Source organism: Antedon mediterranea, chromosome 7, assembly GCF_964355755.1.
Source record: "Antedon mediterranea chromosome 7, ecAntMedi1.1, whole genome shotgun sequence".
Taxonomy (NCBI): Eukaryota; Metazoa; Echinodermata; class Crinoidea; order Comatulida; family Antedonidae; genus Antedon; species Antedon mediterranea.
Window position 1 is genome coordinate 9,876,572 of NC_092676.1, and position 19,856 is coordinate 9,896,427.

General features: G+C 33.9%; 2 protein-coding genes across 3 annotated transcripts; both read left to right on the plus strand.

Annotated features, from left to right (window-relative positions):
* Window positions 1-4,283: 4,283 nt before the first annotated feature.
* Window positions 4,284-13,270, plus strand: LOC140055739 (uncharacterized). Of its 2 annotated transcripts, XM_072101128.1 has the most exons (7): window positions 4,284-4,455; window positions 5,761-5,884; window positions 6,657-7,221; window positions 7,288-7,580; window positions 8,135-8,288; window positions 9,916-9,993; window positions 11,419-13,270. In XM_072101128.1, the coding sequence occupies exons 1-7, from the start codon at window positions 4,396-4,398 to the stop codon at window positions 11,504-11,506; spliced, it is 1,362 nt and encodes a 453-aa protein (XP_071957229.1). In that variant the 5' UTR covers window positions 4,284-4,395; the 3' UTR covers window positions 11,507-13,270. The 2 variants fall into 2 exon arrangements, with proteins under 2 accessions (XP_071957229.1, XP_071957228.1); XM_072101127.1 differs by having other exon boundaries at window positions 6,657-7,580.
* A 410-nt stretch (window positions 13,271-13,680) lies between these two features.
* Window positions 13,681-19,562, plus strand: LOC140055741 (uncharacterized). The gene is made up of 5 exons (XM_072101131.1): window positions 13,681-14,337; window positions 15,382-15,525; window positions 15,960-16,175; window positions 16,559-16,633; window positions 19,145-19,562. Exons 1-5 carry the CDS (start codon window positions 13,842-13,844, stop codon window positions 19,333-19,335), a joined length of 1,122 nt encoding a protein of 373 aa, XP_071957232.1. The 5' UTR covers window positions 13,681-13,841; the 3' UTR covers window positions 19,336-19,562.
* The last annotated feature ends 294 nt before the right edge of the window (window positions 19,563-19,856 follow it).

Here is a 19,856-nt window from a genome sequence, read left to right on the forward strand (position 1 = left end):
GTTGTTACCAATTCCAATATAACAACAATTTAACATTTACTAATCAACCAAAAATCAAGTAAAAAGGCAATAATGAAAAAGATGATACTAAGGCGTAATGTCATAAGTAACAAAACTGTAATACCCAAATCGTGTCCAGATGATGGCCAAATTTTTTAAAATTAAAATTCGAGAATTCTGCCAAGTTTGGCGGACCAAGGATTACTTTAGGTCTGGTGGAAAAAATATATTTTTCAGTTGTGGTTCGTGATATGGCAACAGTAGTCTAGTTTTTATATTGTGCATCCCGAAAATGTCCATCCTTTTAATTAGTAGGTTATACCCCAGTTTGAAGGCCCTTTAAAGAAAGATACTCAGCGAAGAAATGCAATATAGGACAATTACCCTGAATGTAACAACCAAACAAACACAAGTGATGGAAACACTAACTTTCCAAAACAAAACATTATTGCTAAATGTGTAGAAGACTTCATTTAAGTACTCGATTAGATGAGAATGAGATTGGGTATTTTTTGTCTATACAATTTTCTCTCATTTGCGTTACTCTAGACTCACTACAAATAAGACTATATTCAACTTCATTCAGTATACTTCGTTCAATTGCACATGCAAGTAGCCATCTTCGACAAGTGCTCAAAAGTGGATTGGAAAATAATATAAATATACAGTTAACTTGAACAAATTTATAATTAATTTTTATGTATGTAACAGGTCAACTGTACTTCCTGACATTTTTTGGAAAAATCTTCTATTAAACATAATAGTAACATATATATTCTGAACAATCTGACACCAAATTGAACTTTCCACGCCAACCCAATAATGAGATATAGCAATTTGCCTGAAAAAACAGGTCAAAGGTCAAATATGGTATTTCTGGTCATTATTTGAGAAAAAACTTTATTATAGTAAATAGAAATGTTTATGTTCTGAACATTTTGACACCAACATTAACTCTCTATGACAAGTAGTTTTATGGATATCAAAATATATTAACCATAAAAAGGTTGGTAATTACACCGTAACGGTCAAAGGCAAAACTGAGTACTTCCGGTCATTTTTGGATAAAATGTTTCATTAAACTAAATAGTAACATATATATTCTGAACAATTTGACACTTAAATAAACTGTCTGTGACAACTATTTACTGAGATATGGCAATGCCTTAAAATATGGGTCAAAGGTTAAAACTGGTACTTCCGGTCTTTTTTTTCTAAAATACTTCATTAGAGTAAATAGTAGGAATGTTTATGTTCTGAACATTTTGAGCTAAAAATCAACTCTCTATGACCAGTAGTTTCAGAGATATAGACTGTTTAAGCGAAAGTGTCCGCCATTTAAAATTATGCAAATTAGGTGACCCAAGGGGTCATTTTGCTTGGCGCCCATCAAAAATTGAATTTGTATAGGGTGGGCAACCTGTATACCAAATTTGATGCTTTTGGAAAAAAGTGAACCAAAATATAACAGACTCCACTATATTCATACTTTGACAATTTAATATCTACGTCGTCAGTAATAATTATTATTATAATGTATTCTATATTAAAAAATCGGAAAATGGTTTTCATTAGAGCCCTTATTACTTAAGTAAAATTGTAGTAATGGGGCTATTTAATATTTTGTCGTTTAAAATATTATTTATTAATCTTATAAAATGTATATACTTTATTTTAAAATTAAAGATGTATTGTCTCCCAAAATCATGAAAAATAAAGAATAGGCCATTATGCAATTTTAATGAAGTTGTTCACTTCCATAAGAAAAAAGAACGGGGAAAACAATTATTTCAACTATAAAAAGACAAAATAAACAGTTAAATTACCCAAAAACTCATTGGCTTCCAGACAATTTGACAATTTTTTGCTTTAAATTACAGTTTTTTCAGGTAAATAATTTTTTTTCAGACCCAATTTTTTGTGAAAGTGAATAACTATTATGTGACATTAAAATAACATATTCAACAAAAAGATTTAAAAAAAACATTTTTTTCAGGGGACAATATATCTTTAAGATAATAATAATCATTGCAGAAATAATGATGCTGAAAGCTGTCCGTTATTTGAAAAAAAAAACATTTAAAGAACTGACTACAGAAGATTGCTCACGTTAGTTTTATTATAACAATCATCCACCCTGCGAAACCTAATAACCTTTAACCTACAGTAGTAAGTAGGCCAGGTAGCCTATGTTGGCTAGGTTCAGGACTGATTGCCCATAAAACATTCGATGTATAAATATCAACACCCCAGACAGTGTAATAATGACCTTTCCAGACCGAAGCTGGTTTGACTGAGGGTCTGGGCTTCTCCAAGATTACGCAAGTTGTCTAGGACCTCTTCAGGTAAAGCTTCAATAATGGGGCTATTCGATTCGATTCGAACATTCGATGTATAAATATCAACACCCCAGACAGTGTAATAATGACCTTTCCAGACCGAAAACCATTCTGCCCGAAATTACAATACTTTCTCGATACAACTCCATATTTTATTAGTGGAAAATGCATTTTTATTTAACATCAATCTTATCAAGCCAGGCAAAGACTGAATACGTACATTAAAAGTACAAAGAACAATGTAAACCTATAAACAATTATTTGCAATTACCAATGTATAATAAATAAAATCAATCATGGAGAAGGTGGAAAGATTATATACACTGCCATGGGAATGGATACTTGAGTGGCGCCATATGTCAGTTGTGTGAACACCCATTTAACTATTTGGTCAAAGTTGAATTATATCTTTCGAGGGTGTAAATATATAATAATATGCAACCGAGAGTAAAATTAATAGTTAAACGTAAATTTGAAATTAAATTTAACTTTTTAACGACAATTTGCAATACTCATAATCTATGGCGTACCAAACTGTCATTTATTTAGGCAACTAAAATATCTTAGTTTTTAATAGATGTAGTTAGTTTACAATATAGATCTTAGGTTCCAATAGAGATATATCCCTGTTATAACCAAGATATCTTTTCAATAAAGATATCTCTATTATTCCAATTAGAGACAATTAATATATGTCTTAAGAGATATATCATAGTTTTGTTACCTTGAGTTAGGCCTATTAGCAATTTAGTATTCCTATCAAATAAACTTGGTAGGCCTATATAGACGACGCAATTCCCATAAGAATAAATAGGCCTATACTAACTATTATATTAAAATAAATGTATTAACTAAAATCATTTCATTACTACTCAACTTATCAGATGTTATCGTAAATAGTGTTGTCATTTTCTTTATCAATATTATCGGTATCGATATAAATCTTCAACCATCTTTAATATTTATTACCAAAATTGGTAGGCATATAGGGCTACCCGGGAGGGCTACGTGTTCCGTTTTGCTGAATCGGAATTAATTTTAAGTATACAATAATATTGTTATACGTCAGTATAAACTGTACTTATACTCGACGCAAAGTATTCAAGTTCACCGGTGTAGAGGAGGTCGTAAAATGATATTCGCGAGCTGTTTGATCGTAGGCCTATAACTGTCAATCTTCGAGTTTCCCATAACAACCCCGCCTTCTAATTTAAATGTTAAAACGTTTTGTCCCACGCTTGAGTAGGCTCGGCTAACAAAATTTATTTTGTCGCGACAAAATAAATTTTGTTGCAACAAAATGAATTTTGTCTACACAGAATGAATTTTGTCTACACAGAATGAATTTTGTCTACACAGAATAAATTTTGTCTACACAGAATACATTTTGTCGCCACAAAATGAATTTTGTCCACACAGAATTAATTTTGTCTACACAGAATTAATTTTGTCCACACAGAATTAATTTTGTCTACACAAAATGAATTTTGTCGTTACAGAATGAATTTTGTCGCCACAAAATGAATTTTGTCGTTACAGAATGAATTTTGTCTACACAGAATTAATTTTGTCAACACAGAATTAATTTTGTCTACACAGAATGAATTTTGTTTACACAGAATTAATTTTGTCGAGACAAAATGAATTTTGTCAAGACAAAATTAATTTTGTCCACACAGAATAAATTTTGTCAACACAAAATGAATTTTGTCAATACAAAATGAATTTTGTGTTGACAAAATGAATTTTGTATTGACAAAATTAATTATGTGTAGACAAAATTGTAATATTTCGACAAAATTAGCATTGTCCCATACGGCGCCCCGTACTCTACACACTTTCCACTGGTCATCCACCACACACACACGTGTCGTCGCTGGTGGTGCGTGACGACAATAAATGACGTAATTTCTAATAATCTTTGATTCTTCTGTAGAAAAAAAAGCTGACGGCGGCGGAAGAGAGTATTTGGCAAGAAGTTACGAAACCTGGCGTTAAAAAGCTAATTAATGTATTTAAATAATAAATAATTGTCTAGGATAGCCTGACAAACCATATGGATTTTGAAAAGCTTCTGAAATTAGCGTCAAAAAATCAGAAAAATGCAGAAAAAGAGGTCAGTAACTCTATCTAGGCTAGCCTAGGCCTAGGCTAGCCTTTCTTATTTTATAGTTCTTGACCGCAAGATCCAGCAGTTCAGAATCTGCTTTCTAGGCTCACAATAGGCACACATACAGTAGGCCTAAGCCTGGCTAGCCATGTCTTTAATAGATAGACGTCGGAATTAGATCATTCCATGACTTATTAAGGGAAGAAGGCTAGGCTAAATAATTATGTGAATATAATTAACATTAATTTTTTCTAATTTTTATTTAATACTTAATTATTAAGCTTAGTTAGTAATGTTAGGCCCTATCTTTGCATTGTATATTTTTTGCTTAAAATCAATAATATAGTATATAGATAAGATTATAATATAAGAAAAGAAATATTGAGAAAGAAATGCCTTCATGGTAAAGTACTGCCTCAATAGGCCAAACAAAGAGAGGTTTGTTTCGTTGTCCCATATGATGATGACCTACAGTAGGGGCGTAGCAGACACGATACAGTAGTACTCATCATGACATGATACGACACTCAGGCATACGCCATATCTCCCACCGGTACCCATCTCCTCTCCTGGCTGGTGGGTGTTTTTGCTGGATGGCCGTTGTTGGTTCTCTTGAACCAACGCCCTTGTGAGGGCTACTCCGCCACACCATGCTCCTAAAGAAGTTGATGTGGGTACCGGTGTGTGACAGTGGCTGTGTGTGGACTAGTACACCGGGTAACCCCCTACTAAGAGAGGTTATGTTGACATTATAGGGTACAGTACTGTAGGTATTTCAACGTAGATGATTGTTGGGTTTTTTTTTAACTTTTAACAAGATAAAACTGAACCACTCTAATCATCCACTTTTATTCAGTATTTTTAAGTATGTAAAATGGTGATTTTTTTTCTTAATTTTATTCTTTTTTTATAATCTTTTTTCATTTAAAAAAAATAAAAATTACTTTCTACTGTAGGGCCAGTAGGGCATATTTTTAGGGTTGGTCAGGTTACACCAACATAAGGTGTTTTTTTTTGGCCTAAAAGGGAAAACTTAAACTTGTTTGAATTGTGCCATCAATCAATAGATTTTATTGACAATATAACTATTACAGTACTTCTCTACTCCATGCCCACAGAGTACATGATACAAGTTTAAAAATTAATAACTTCATAAATCATTACATTTATTTATAAATAAAACCATGAAATTTGAATGAAACTGTATTAGTATTTATATGATTGACTGTATCTTCTACAGATTAAAATTGCTATTATTATTTGTTTTCATTTGAAATTGTATCTAATTTTGAATTGATTTTTTATTCTCAGTTACCCCAAACTAAGCGATACAGCACAAATTTACCACCACCCAAAAAAGCTGAAAGGAAAGTGAATTCTGAAGCAATCCGGGCATTGATCAATAAAAAAGAAAAACCAAAACAAGTAGAAAAAGGTATGTACTTCCATAGACCATGTATTAGAGTATTCATTGTCTATTTAAAATGAGCTTATTATTCATGAGTTGAAAATAATTATTATAACATACACCTGGTTAATATTTCATTAGATGAAAAATTGTCTGCTTTGTTTAACTTGGCTCGTCATTACAGTAAATAGAGCAGTCAATCTTTCCACTCATAAAATATTCAAACCATTCAACTGAAACATATATTATAAATGTATCCTAGTGTATGCATTCATTACAATGAAAGAAAGTCGCTGGGGTGACCTGAAATAGAGACTGTATAGTACATGTATATCAAATCTAGTCAACTGGATTTATTGTACTTGTAAGTAATGCATACTGTAGTAGTACTAGTACTGTAGCATTGACACAACCTACTGTACAGTATCCAGGTTGTGTACTCAAGCTGGATAGGTCTGTTTGTTGACCGTCTATGATCATTAAAATGAGTTTGATTGCAGGGCACACTTTTCTTCCTGGTCTCTGTGTATTATTATAGTACTGCAAGCTTGGTTTCCACTAGGATGCACAAAGTATGCCTGTAATTATATATGGCCGGAAACAGTTGTGGGTTGGGGGTTGTGGCTTCCTCTCCACCAAGTAAATAAATCAAAAACTGACATTTTTCTTTAACATTTACCAACGAATAACACCTCATGCTCAAACAGAGCTTTTTCGCTTAACACAGCTGTACTGTACATTGTTATAACCTTCTACTTGATCGAACAATTATCAATACAATTAAGTTTTTTACTTTTAGTTGCTGAAACAAAGAATAAAGTAACAACACTGAAAAATGGAACTAAGGAGAAACAAAAAGAAAAGAAAGTTAAAGATTCAAAAGTCAGGACTACAGAAAGCAAGAAATCAAAAATAGAATATAAATCAAAAGAACATGAAAGCAAACATAAACATTTTATGAACATGATTGAGAAAGATAAAGAGAAGAAACAAGAAAAGAAATATGACCGGCCAAGTAAAGAAGAAAAAAAGAAAAAAACATCTTCAAAACAACCAATGAATTTTAAAGATCTTATGGAACTGGCTAAAAAAAAACAAAACGGAGAAATGATAGTTGAAGCAAAACCAACAGAAATGTCAGAGGAAAAACAAACATCTTCTTCTAAGAAGAATGGTGTACGTAAAACAGAACCAAAAGAGAAAAGACAACTAGATTTTAAAAAAGATTCAGCGAAAGTCAAGTTAAGGAATGGTCAGAATAAAATCGTGAACAAGATTTCAAATGGTGTTCATATAAACAATCCTAGAATTCCAGATGCCAAAGTAAAATGTGATGATAAAAAATCTGGTAATGGCATTAAAAGGTCCCCAGAGGGATATGCTAAAAACAAGACAGCTGTTAATGGAAAACCAGAGGATGGTTTAAAAAGGTCCTCAGAGGGATATGCTAAAAACAAGACAGCTGTTAATGGAAAACAAGAGGATGGTTTAAAGAAGAGTATAGCAAGTGGAACCAACAACCAAAATGCAATTGCTGTGCTTGGAGGAAAATTAAAGAAACCTATGCCACCACAACATAGAAGTTCTAATATGCCACCCCAACATAGAAACTCAAACATGCCACCCCAACATACAAACTCAAACATGCCACCCCAACATACAAACTCAAACATGCCACCCCAACATAGACGTCAAGTTAATGGCACACCAGTTAAGCGCAAAGGTAAGTATTCTGGGCTTGCATTTCTACCCTACTGTAGGGCAACCAAAAATGTATGTAGGCCAATTAAAAATGGTCAGTCCCGATGGTCAAGTAAAATAAACAAAATATTTCAAAAATGTTTTACATCAGTTGTTGTGGAATACAACTGTAGATCAGATGTTTGATAATTTCAGCCAGCAAATGTTTCGGGCACCAACAAATTTAGAGGTTACCTGAAACTCTGGTTGTCGACCGAACAAAATCTTGATTGGAATGTAACAGTACAGGAATGCAGGAAACTAATGACAGGATTAATAACAATTCATGGATCTCCATGTTACCCGGACTGGCAATCCACTCTCTGTTAAGATTCATGGATCTCCGTGTTACCCGGACTGGCAATCCACTCTCTGTTAAGATTCATGGATCTCCGTGTTACCCGGACTGGCAATCCACTCTCTGTTAAGATTCTGTACAGTACATGTCTCTCGTTCTCCCTTTAGTTGATCTAACTCTTTATATGAATAAATATTTGAATACAAAAACTGATTTTTACTGACATTACTTTTTTTCAGCGCCACCACCTAAAGGTAGAATGATGAAATTAAAACGTGGTCGATTATGCAGTGATGATGAGGACGACGAGGATGATGACTTCATTGATGACACTGGTGAAGACGTTGATGTCTCTAAATACATTAGACAGATATTTGGTTATGATAAACGCAAGTATGTACAGTATTACCTAGGATAATGATGATAATAACATTTTTCTCAAAAAATTTCATCTGGTTTCAATGAATATTTAAATAAATAAAGGTTAACTTTTAGTTAAACCAGTTGACAAGTACTTACTTGCTACGTTTCAGCTACTTTCAGTAGCCTTGGTCACGCAAATGACGTTGACATGATGTTCTGTCATTCGTCATAGTTCGGTGAATTACGCCACCTCTCGTCTGATGTTCAGCTTTCTGCTGGTGTCCCCCTTTGGATGCTCGGGTGTCCCTTTTTATTAAGTCATTGTAGATGTGGCTCAGTTCATGTCCTCCCTGGTCTCTGTTGATGTTCATATTCGTTTTTCTTATCCAAATGGCTTCTTTTATTTTTCTTGATAAGTAGTGTTGTTCTTTGTCTAATATTTTTGTATTTTCAAAATCCGGTATGTGATTTTCTATGGTGGCGTGATCTGTGATAGCTGATTTGTGTAGAATTTTAGATTGTGAATGGCGAGCGCTCCTGGTTCTTGTCCCTACCGTATTTTTTTCCACGTCTGTTTTGTGTTCTATTATTATCATCTTGCATTTTGGTGTTGACGGTATCATCTTGCATTTTGGTGTTGACGGTATCATCTTGCATTTTGGTGTTGACGGTATCATCTTGCATTTTGGTGTTGACGGTATCATCTTGCATTTTGGTGTTGACGGTATCATCTTGCATTTTGGTGTTGACGGTATCATCTTGCATTTTGGTGTTGACGGTATCATCTTTCATTTTGGTGTTGACGGTATCATCTTGCATTTTGGTGTTGACGGTATCATCTTGCATTTTGGTGTTGACGGTATCATCTTGCATTTTGGTGTTGACGGTATCATCTTGCATTTTGGTGTTGACGGTATCATCTTGCATTTTGGTGTTGACGGTATCATCTTGCATTTTGGTGTTGACGGTATCATCTTCCATTTTGGTGTTCACGGTATCATCTTGCATTTTGGTGTTGACGGTATCATCTTCCATTTTGGTGTTCACGGTATCATCTTGCATTTTGGTGTTGACGGTATCATCTTGCATTTTGGTGTTGACGGTATCATCTTGCATTTTGGTGTTGACGGTATCATCTTGCATTTTGGTGTTGACGGTATCATCTTGCATTTTGGTGTTGACGGTATCATCTTGCATTTTGGTGTTGACGGTATCATCTTGCATTTTGGTGTTGACGGTATCATCTTGCATTTTGGTGTTGACGGTATCATCTTGCATTTTGGTGTTGACGGTATCATCTTGCATTTTGGTGTTGACGGTATCATCTTCCATTTTGGTGTTCACGGTATCATCTTGCATTTTGGTGTTCACGGTATCATCTTGCATTTTGGTGTTCACGGTATCATCTTGCATTCTATTCTTACTACAGTATTCTGTGTAGAACCTTGTTTAAGTATACAGTAGTCACAAATAGATTTGTTACATTATACAGCTGAGCTTCACAATTTTTTTCTATAAGTTTCAACATTTTTTTATTATGTTTTATACATTTTCCATCTATTTTCTTTTAACGATACTATATTAGATTTCTAATTGCTCGGTCAACATTAGTGATAGGATTTATGGAATTAATATTGTATATTTGTTTACTTTTAAGTTATGGCTTTGAGAGTGAACATGCACTGAACAATATGGAAGCCAGCTACAGTCAAATCATGAAGGAAGAGACTAGAAGGTATTATTATCTATTAAGCTATTTTTGAAGTTCATTCAATAAGCCGTTTATTATTTTTTTGGAGGGGGGAGGGTGTAATTAGGTTAATGTATAATCAAATCAATTATCTCTAGATATAAACAAATTTTGCAACACAATTAATATCAAGACATGATAAAATATGCTAAAAAATGATCAGAATGTTTGGTAAATCGTAGATCATGGCAGTCAATGATTCTGCTACAAATAGTAATGTGATACAATATTGTGTAATTTGACAATAATATTCATTCTTATATAGCTAGCGTGTATTGCACAATGCTTCTACTGTGTAAGCACTTCACATTAATTCCCCGGTCATTTTTTAAATCAAACACGTATGTACTGTAGTTCCCCGGGTATAATCCCACCCCCCTTGTACGTGAAATTTGCCAGAATTTGGGAGGTGGGACTATACCCGGGGATTTCCCGGTGCATGAACTGAAAATGACAATATTTCTTCTGGCTACGATTTAGGCTAGCTATATTCCGATGTAGGCCTAGACATTAGACTGCCAGGTCATCTAGGCCTACTCTCCCGATTCCCCACGCTCGAGCTCTGTGCAAATCGCATGTTGTTGCATGTGACACGAACTACAGTACTGCTCCGGTCGGCATAGAGGGCGGTGTTTTTTTTATGGTAATCAAGCATGCAGTAGTGTCAACAAGGCAGAATGTACACGGCGAGCGAGTGTGCGGCGAATGCATGATGTGCAGAACGCGAAGATCGGGGCGATGATATTAAGGTTGTATTCAACTTTACGATGGCCAATGTTTGATGAGTTTTAAGTCAGCCGAATTCAGAGAAATTACTCTATTTTTTGGTGAGAATTTCTTTTAAAAAAATCGACGTCGGCCTAGCTAGCTAGGCCTACCTCTGTCCTAATGATAAATTATACACTGGGACTTTGCCCGGGGATATGCTTGCTTGCGAAGGTAATCCTAAAGTCGGGGGTGGGATTATACTCGAGGTGGGATTATACCCGAGGAACTACGGTATTATGTATTAATCTCATAATGAGCGCAAATCCAATCCAACAAACTGTACGACACGAATGTAAGAAGGTGTCCAAAGCGGGGTGTTTTTTCGAATAAATATGGTTTTATATGTATGCTGGATCTGTTATAATACACACAACCCTGATTGGTTGATTTTATACAATTTCATATATGCTTTCCCTCACTTTTTCAATTGAGGGCAGTGTTGTACGCTTAGATTTTTTTATATGTTTTGACAATTGTGTTTGTGACATGATGAGATGAGTGTGTAGACAAAATAATGAGATAGTCCAGTAAGATGTTGCACCTAAATAAGTTTAAATGCAGTCTATAAAAATATCCTACTTATTAAGAAAAATATTAATAATCTTGTTAATTTTTGTTGCTATTTCTTGTTTACGATTGCAGTACACGTCTTGGAGTGCTTGAAGATTTAGAGGACATGAAGAAAGAGAAGATGGACTTAGAAAGAAAAAAGGCGAAGAAAAAGAGGTGACATTACGGTATTTAAAAAACATTACAAAAAAGTGTAATTTTTATGCTAGAGAAATTATTTTAAGCAAATTTTATATAATATATTCCAACATCATAAATCCAAGCTCTATTATCTGTATCAGGGTTGAAAAATGTACTTTTAAATTGTGTACATTTTAGACTATACATACCAAGTAAAGTGTTTCTGAAATTTCTAATTTGCCATTTACAATGAGATTTTTATATTCTCAACTGTATTTGATATACAGTATAGTTAGGCTAATTTAAACTGATATACCCTGGTGATTCTAACTCGGATACAAGCAAGTATTACTACTGTAGCCCTAAAAGCCAGATCAGTGTCAATTGTCAGTGTTGCTGAATGGTGTAGCGCACAATCTATGTGACTACCTCATATACATATGTATAAAACTGAAGCATTTTTAACCAGTGGGGTACAGTAATCATGTACACATAAAGCTAGTAGTGATGGTGTAGGTGCTATCCGGTGCAATTTAAATGCAACATAAAGTGAAAGTATTGTCTCCCAACAATATTAATGAAACGTTGATCATGTCCAAATATGTTTTTTATCTTGCATTTAGAGATATTATTAAGCCTAATGATTTTACATAAAATATGTACTTAACTTAACATTAGTTTGTTTTTTTTTTGCAATTCTTTGCGAATATTAAGGTTTGCATCTCTTATCTTGCCCATACAAGCAAATCTCACTAACTCAGTAAATTACCAAACCAGTATCGTTTGTGTAACTAATGCTTATACTTTTTCAACTAATATATAATGTGGGTTAGTTTTATTGAAGATTTATAAAATGTTTTTGTAATGGATATCTTAGAAACAATTAATGATTTATGATAAGTATACCATCTCAATGAATGCTGTATTGTTGCTGGCACCAGCCAAATACATAGTGTTGTGATGTAACTATGACAAATCTACAATACACCATGCAATTTATAACAACATTTTTGTTCATGCTAGTGTTGCAAATTTAATTTCAGATGGTATAAATTGGAAAAAAAAAATGTTTATGTTTCAACTTGTTAATTTATGTTACCAACACATGGCTTTTTGTCAACACCCAACCATTAATAAAGGGCTTTTCACACCTGTTCCGGTCTGGTTCCAGTTCAGGAGGTTTATGTCAAATTTCGCATACACAGCATTAAAAACATTGAGACACGAGTCTATCTGCCACACTAGAGCAGGTGTAAAAGGCCCTTAAGTTTTGTAACCCACACTATGTAACCACTTAATTAATAATAGAGAGTATTTTTAACACTGAAAGTTAACTTATTCAAACACTATAGTTTTGCTTTAACAACAAAAATACATTATGGACATATGACTTTCAATTTGTACTGTTTATTAGATAGAATGTAGGTATAGGTAGTATACAGTAAATCCCTCCTTTGGGACACTCCCATTAAGGGGCCACTTTTCAATGACCTGGACGAGGAGAAATATATGTTTTAACACTACAACCAACCCTTCTTCAGGGGACACCTATTATTTGTTTGGGTCCCGAAGGTGTCTTATTAATGGTTTTACAGTATTTAAAAATAACGTTAGTTTGCATACAGAGTTCAGGATACAGCCATCTATTTTAAAAAGGTAATCAAAACAGTGCAATTTACTAAACACTTTGTAATTAAAAACATTTTTGATCTGTTTGCATATTTTATTATTTATTATGCTTTTAGCTTTGCTGACGTTGATATCGAGTTTCCATATTGATTGGAGAAGTTATTTATTTTATTAAAAGCATTCAATAACATAACTGTATTATGAATTTGTGTTTGTTTGTGTTCAGTCTATCCGAAATATGTTGTTTTAAGTTTTAAAAAGACCCCGTAACATAAGGATAGGTGATTCATGTCTCTTATCAGTTGTAGCAGCGCATACCACAAGCTAAAAAAAAACAACAATTATCTTAATTTTATTTGTAGAAGAAATTACCATTTCATTATGGAAAATGACTCCCTAATCAAAGCGAGCACCTGCACTGGTGTATCTGATTGTGCATTTAATATGAGCCAGATACCTTCCTACCTCACTTCCTCGCTGGTTATTATATACAATGACAAACTGTGGATTATTGATTGTCGTGTAAAAGCTTTTAAAAAGTTGACCTCAACGTCAAAGCAAGTTCAGGATATGAGTAGAATCAATTTATTGGAAGTAAGGCCTCTCTACAGAAACAAAGGAAATTATAGTGTCTGGTAGCGCAGTAAGGACATCCCCTGAGCAAGTTGATATGAACTTACAGTAGTTGAAAATTACATCAACACAACAAGTTTCCAATTTGTTTTTGAATTTTAACAGTTTTTACAATGATTTTGCTGCTTCGTCTGTGTGTATGTTTAGCTGTGGTTGTTTTTGTAAATGCTGCTACCGACACTCATCCAGATATACCAAAGATACCAGATGGTACTGAACCTGCATCGACAGATGAAAACATTGACAATGAATTGAGTCCTGAAACAAAACCTACGAAAGAGACGAAAGATGAAATTATACCAACTCCGAATGTGGACGAAGACGTCTTACCAACTGCGGAAACTCCGACAGGAACAGGTTTTACGCACAGGCCTCCCCGGCCACCAACGGTAGATAACCCTACCCTGTATCATTACATCCCAGTCCCTGGTCCCCCAGGAATGCCTGGACCAACAGGTACTACAGGGAATCCTGGCTACCCTGGTCCACAAGGACCAATGGGATACGCGGGCGCACCTGGAAACAACGGTAACAATGGGTCTCCTGGTCCGGCTGGACGACAGGGTTCGGACGGTCAGAAAGGCGAAAGAGGGTCACCGGGCATTACAGGTAGGTACTCATCATATTTTAGAAATTAAAAATTGAGTTAGTTAATGGGGTGGTGGAGTAGGCCAAAAGAATCATATTTCCGTTTGTCAACCACAATAATAAAAAAAAAACTTAATCTCAATTCTTTCAGAATTTAGAAATGACATACTTGGTTTCGATTAAAAAATAAAATGTATCAATGTATCAACTTTCGTAGAATATGTACGGTAATGTATATGTAAATTATACAATGCGCAAAGAAGAAAAACCTTATTTGTGACACGAAAAGTAATGGTTGAACTTTGTTCATATTGATAACGCACGCTTGGTGTTTCCGACGACCTTTAGTAGGAGGCCTTACTTAAACAAAATGGATTATTCAACTTAAATAATTTATTAGCTTCCTTCACAAAATACAATGATGATATTAATAGACATAAAGCATTTCATCATTCATGGTAGGGACTACTCCAAAAAAGAAAAGAGGGAGAAGTACGTTTGTAGACATTCGTATTGCATTATGAATTTTGCATTCATCAATTTGATGATATGCAGCTTGCAACATCATAATGAACAACAACTAATAAACATAACAAAAACATGGTATATATTAGAACATTGAATGTTAGAGAAGTTTGTGACATTTTTTGACGTGGTTTTTGCACTGTTTTTCTGTTTTATATTGTGTTGTGTATGGTCACAGGAAAACTCAATGTTCTATATCTTTTTGTATGTATATAACAATGTAAATCCAGGTGGCCTTATATTTATAGTATTCTTCTAAATTACTAGTCCAATACAAATATGCAATATTGTATCTGCATATTCTAATAAAGCGAAAAATAAAAAGAAGACAAAGCATAAGCATCTTGCTTTGTGACGTCACCAATATATCGGGTTTCTTAACAATCTGTTGAAAACAGATAATTCAGGGCGATAAAGTTGAAAGTCGTGGACTATCGGGCAAACAAACGTGAAAAAAAACCGGAATACTTGACGAGAATATCAAACGCTTAGTGCTTGTTGTTAAATGTTTACAATCCGTATTGTATTTGTATTATACAGGTGATCCAGGTGTTCCAGGAGCATCTGGTACTAATGGTGAACGTGGGGCAAGAGGCCCAATGGGTGATCGAGGCCAAATGGGTCCATCCGGAAGAACAGGGGCACGAGGCGTAATAGGACCGACCGGTCCGAAGGGTAGTCGTGGTAAGTACCAATACTATTTCAATATTGTTAAAGATCACAGCGAACTCAACATGGTGTTTTCCTGATGGTATGTGTTGTTTATAAGTTAAAAAAACGGGGCTTTATTTATCAACCAGTTATTATTATTGTTTTTAAATTTTTATTTTAGAGTATTATATGTTTTCTATTTGCTTTTTGAAGTCAGTGCCTCCTTCATGTTGTATATTGTAAAAGAATTATATTTAGAGTATGTTTTTTATGACCGAAGGAAATAAATGTCATTTTGATTGATTGGTTTTCTTGAAAATGGATAAACGTTCATGTATTGAAAAGACAACCACTAAATCTTTCTGTTATTTTTAAACTCGACTTAATCAAAATTTAAGCGTTAAGTAGGATTGATAAACCTGACTCCTGGTATGCAAATTACATTCTTTATTCCTATTGATTACTAGGTGCAGAAGGTAAACCAGGCTCTTCGGGTATGCGGGGATTTCCTGGTAGTTGTGATTGTACCCAATCACTTGTGTACCAAAGAGCATTTTCAGTTGCCAGAACAACCAGTTTAACTGCTAGTAATGGTCACATGATTATAACATGGAACCATGAATTTTCAAACGTTGGTGGAGATTTTGATATGAGTACGGGTATGTTCAATGTCACTATACCAGGTAGGTACGCGCATTATTTTTAAAAAGGGGCCAAAGACTAAATATTTTAATTTTCTGTGTCACAAATGTCAAAAAGTCATGCTTTAAAAAAATACTTACTTCTTTGATTTAAAACCTTAGGTTTAATGTGTCCTTCTGACATAACCGACGTACGTCTTCTTTTAAACCTAACACTATTTCAATCACATCTTTTATATTGTTTTGTTTACAATTTGTACGGTAAAATGTAAAAGGTTCAAATAGGCTATACTGTAAATGCAGAGATAACAAATTAAAATACCTAAACTGCATAAACTTGTATTTAATTTTGTCCTATTCATAATTACAGAATAATAACAGGAGTTTTAAAGTTGATTTTAATCTATTGTGACTTTGTTTTTCAGGAACGTACTTTTTTACAATTCATGTGTACAAGTCTTCCAGACAAAACTTTCCGCTTGTACAACTACTTAAAAACGGTAAGAGCAACCACAAATCGAATTGTTATTCCCCCTTTATGTCCAAATTGTTTAGTTATCTTCGTCAAAGCTTAATAGACTCAAAATAATGTTCCTTGTTTTATTCCTAGACAAATGCACATGTGAATTAAACTTGTTAAATTATGGTCTAATTGTCTGTATTCATATTTCCATTTCTGCCAAAATGCAACAAATTCAGTTTCAGATTTATTTCACACATAAATATTGTAGTTTCTGAGTTCATTCGCTTCAGATAAAAAATAGCTCTAAAGCCTGTTTTCCATTAGGCGAAATTATTCGCGAAAATGAAAAAAAAAAAAGTTAACTATAATACGCATGCGTATTATTATTTTCCCCTAATTTTTGTGACGTGAAAAATTGTGCAACCAATCAAAACTCACGATCGTTCGATTCGCGCGAATACATTCGCCTAGTGGAAAATATATGTTTAAAGGTTTCTACTTTCGATGCAAACAAGTGCATAACTATCATAGCTCACGAATTCGCATCGCATACGTTCAAACAACTCGACATACTCGCGGTCAATGGCAAATTATAAAGGTATGGTGAAAATTGAATACCTTGAATATAAGAACACAATAGTGTCGCACAATAGTGTTTTGAGAAAATAACAACAAAAACATAATATTTTTTTAATAATAATAATTATTTATTGTTGGTATTCCATTATTATATATTATATTATGACAACTTATTTATTCGTATTTAAATGTAAAATGGTATAGTAACTTTCTACAAAAATTTTTGGTTTGTATGAATTATTTACTTACTTACTTCTATAAGTTTAATGATTCAATATTCTGACTGAAATACCATTAAGCCTGTATTTGATTTGTTATCAAAATTAAATGAACTACCGGCATATCCGGTTGTTTCCTGCGTTTACACCTGACATAACCATGACATACAGTCTACCAACCTATTTTTTTATTATATTCTTGATTAGTCATAGTACCCATAAGAATTGGTTCGCATATCTGTTTTATAAAGGAAATGACATATCTCGTACAAAACTGTGGTCAAATTAGAACGAGATGTTTTGTGGTCCCGAACACTTTTATTGTATAAGAAGCATCAATTGTTGTCTAGATAGGTTATGCTTGAAAACCACATTTACTCAAGATACATAGATAGAGATCTCATAATCTACCGTTAATTACCAAATACTACTTATAAATCGTAATGACTCCCCATGGGTCACTCTTCTTTTGTGTCAAATCCTAACCTTTTGTCTAACTTCTCCCTATCGTATAATATAAGAGTTACGAATTATAGCCATGTTAATACTATTGTATTATTACTGTAGGCCTATTACAAATAGCAATCATAAGAGGCATACGTTTTCTGAACTCATCAGCACTCTGAATTACTGGCCTACAAAACACAGTGTTGTTACCGTTGCTGACAGTAGGGCATATGCTAACTTAACGTAGCCTTACTGCGATGTGGAACACAGACCATAAGCCGGTTTTGCAGTGCTTATGGAAGAGCTTGAGTTTGATAAACGTTACCATAAAAACACGCTGGTTATAAATACATAAAAATCAATTTAAAACGACTGTTTTTACACTGTCACTTCATATTATATTGAATTGCATGTTGTGATACTGAAACACAGTAATTATGTATATTAAAAAAACGAATGTGGCAGGTGCATGTTCTAGAACCTTCTGTAGTACTTATGTTTGGGGAGTTAAAATGTACATTAAGATGTCTATTACTTGTGACTAGCAATACCAAATAGGCCTATGAGAGTAAATACTGGATATTGTTTAAGTTCCCATAGAAAAATTAGTTGCATCAAGGCAATCTAACAACAGGATGCTGAGCTCTGCTGCGACACGGTTGTTTACTAATCGACAACTCGCGCCGCGGCGTAGAATATGTACATTGGACAGCACTGCTGGTATTTGTCGCAGCCAGACATAAGATCAAATGACTGTTGCGTGTTCCTAATTTGACAAAGGGAGCTCAATATCCTGTTGTTAGATTGCCTTGATTGCATCTTTAGGAGCACATTGGTAGTATGGAATAGTCACATTGTTAAAATGGCAGATAACTCACATTTATTTTCACTATCAATACAACTAAAACATTTCATCAGACAGGCACCAGAACTTGCTTTTCGAGTCCAACTCCTTAAAAACAAGGCCATATACATTGGCTGCAGTCGCGTGCTCAAATTTGAGTTAGTGTTTACCGAACGACCAACCGACCGACCGACATAGTGAGCTGTAGAGTCGCGTTTTAATTGTACGCGACTAAAAACATAGAATTTGTTTTTGTATGCGTTTTATTTCTTCTTCTTCTTTTAAGAATAATAGTCATGCCCGCACATGTACAGACATAAAATCCGGTAGTATTACTATAGCATTTATTTTACATACCATTTTTAGTACTTGAATACGATTTTTTCTTCTTTGAATGGATCATTACAACCACGTGATGATGATGATGTTTTGTATATCTTACTCTTATTTACTTTTTTAGGTGATCACGTGATAGGTGTGATTGATTATGGGCCAAATGATAGTGAAGATTCGTCTGGTAACAGCGTGGTACTGAACCTCACCAAAGGAGACGCTGTTTGGCTACTTCTCTACGATGGCAAAGAAATATACAGCAGTCACTATAAATTTACAACTTTTTCTGGATTTCTACTCTTTCCAAATTTTGAATGATGGTACGACAATTTTGAGTAGAAATGTTCTAATTTATGTTTCGATGTGATGGAGATATATTAATTAAATAGCGGGGGATTATAACATTTGAGAGGGATGGCCAAGACAATATATAATGTTTAAAATGAATGTCTCTTTTTAAACAATAACGTTGTTAAGCCTACTACTTTAAGTTTAGGTTTATGTATAATTAAAACAAATTAAATACTTTATTGTACATTATGCTTCATTTATGATTATCAATACAATAAAAACATGTTAAATGTATGCGAGGTTTGGTTGTTTGTTTTTAAGACAATAGTTCATGCACACGACACATGATATACCATTGGTGAAAAGAAAAAAGATATTGAAGATCTATTAAGATGATGAGGAGGAATAATATTTGAAAAAAAAAGAAGATGGCAATAATGATGATAATTATTTTGATTTACAATCAGGACCTACGGTAAATATTATGCAGATCGGCACAATTAATGCGTTATGTGCTGAATGTGAGTAATGCGTAGCAAACACGAACG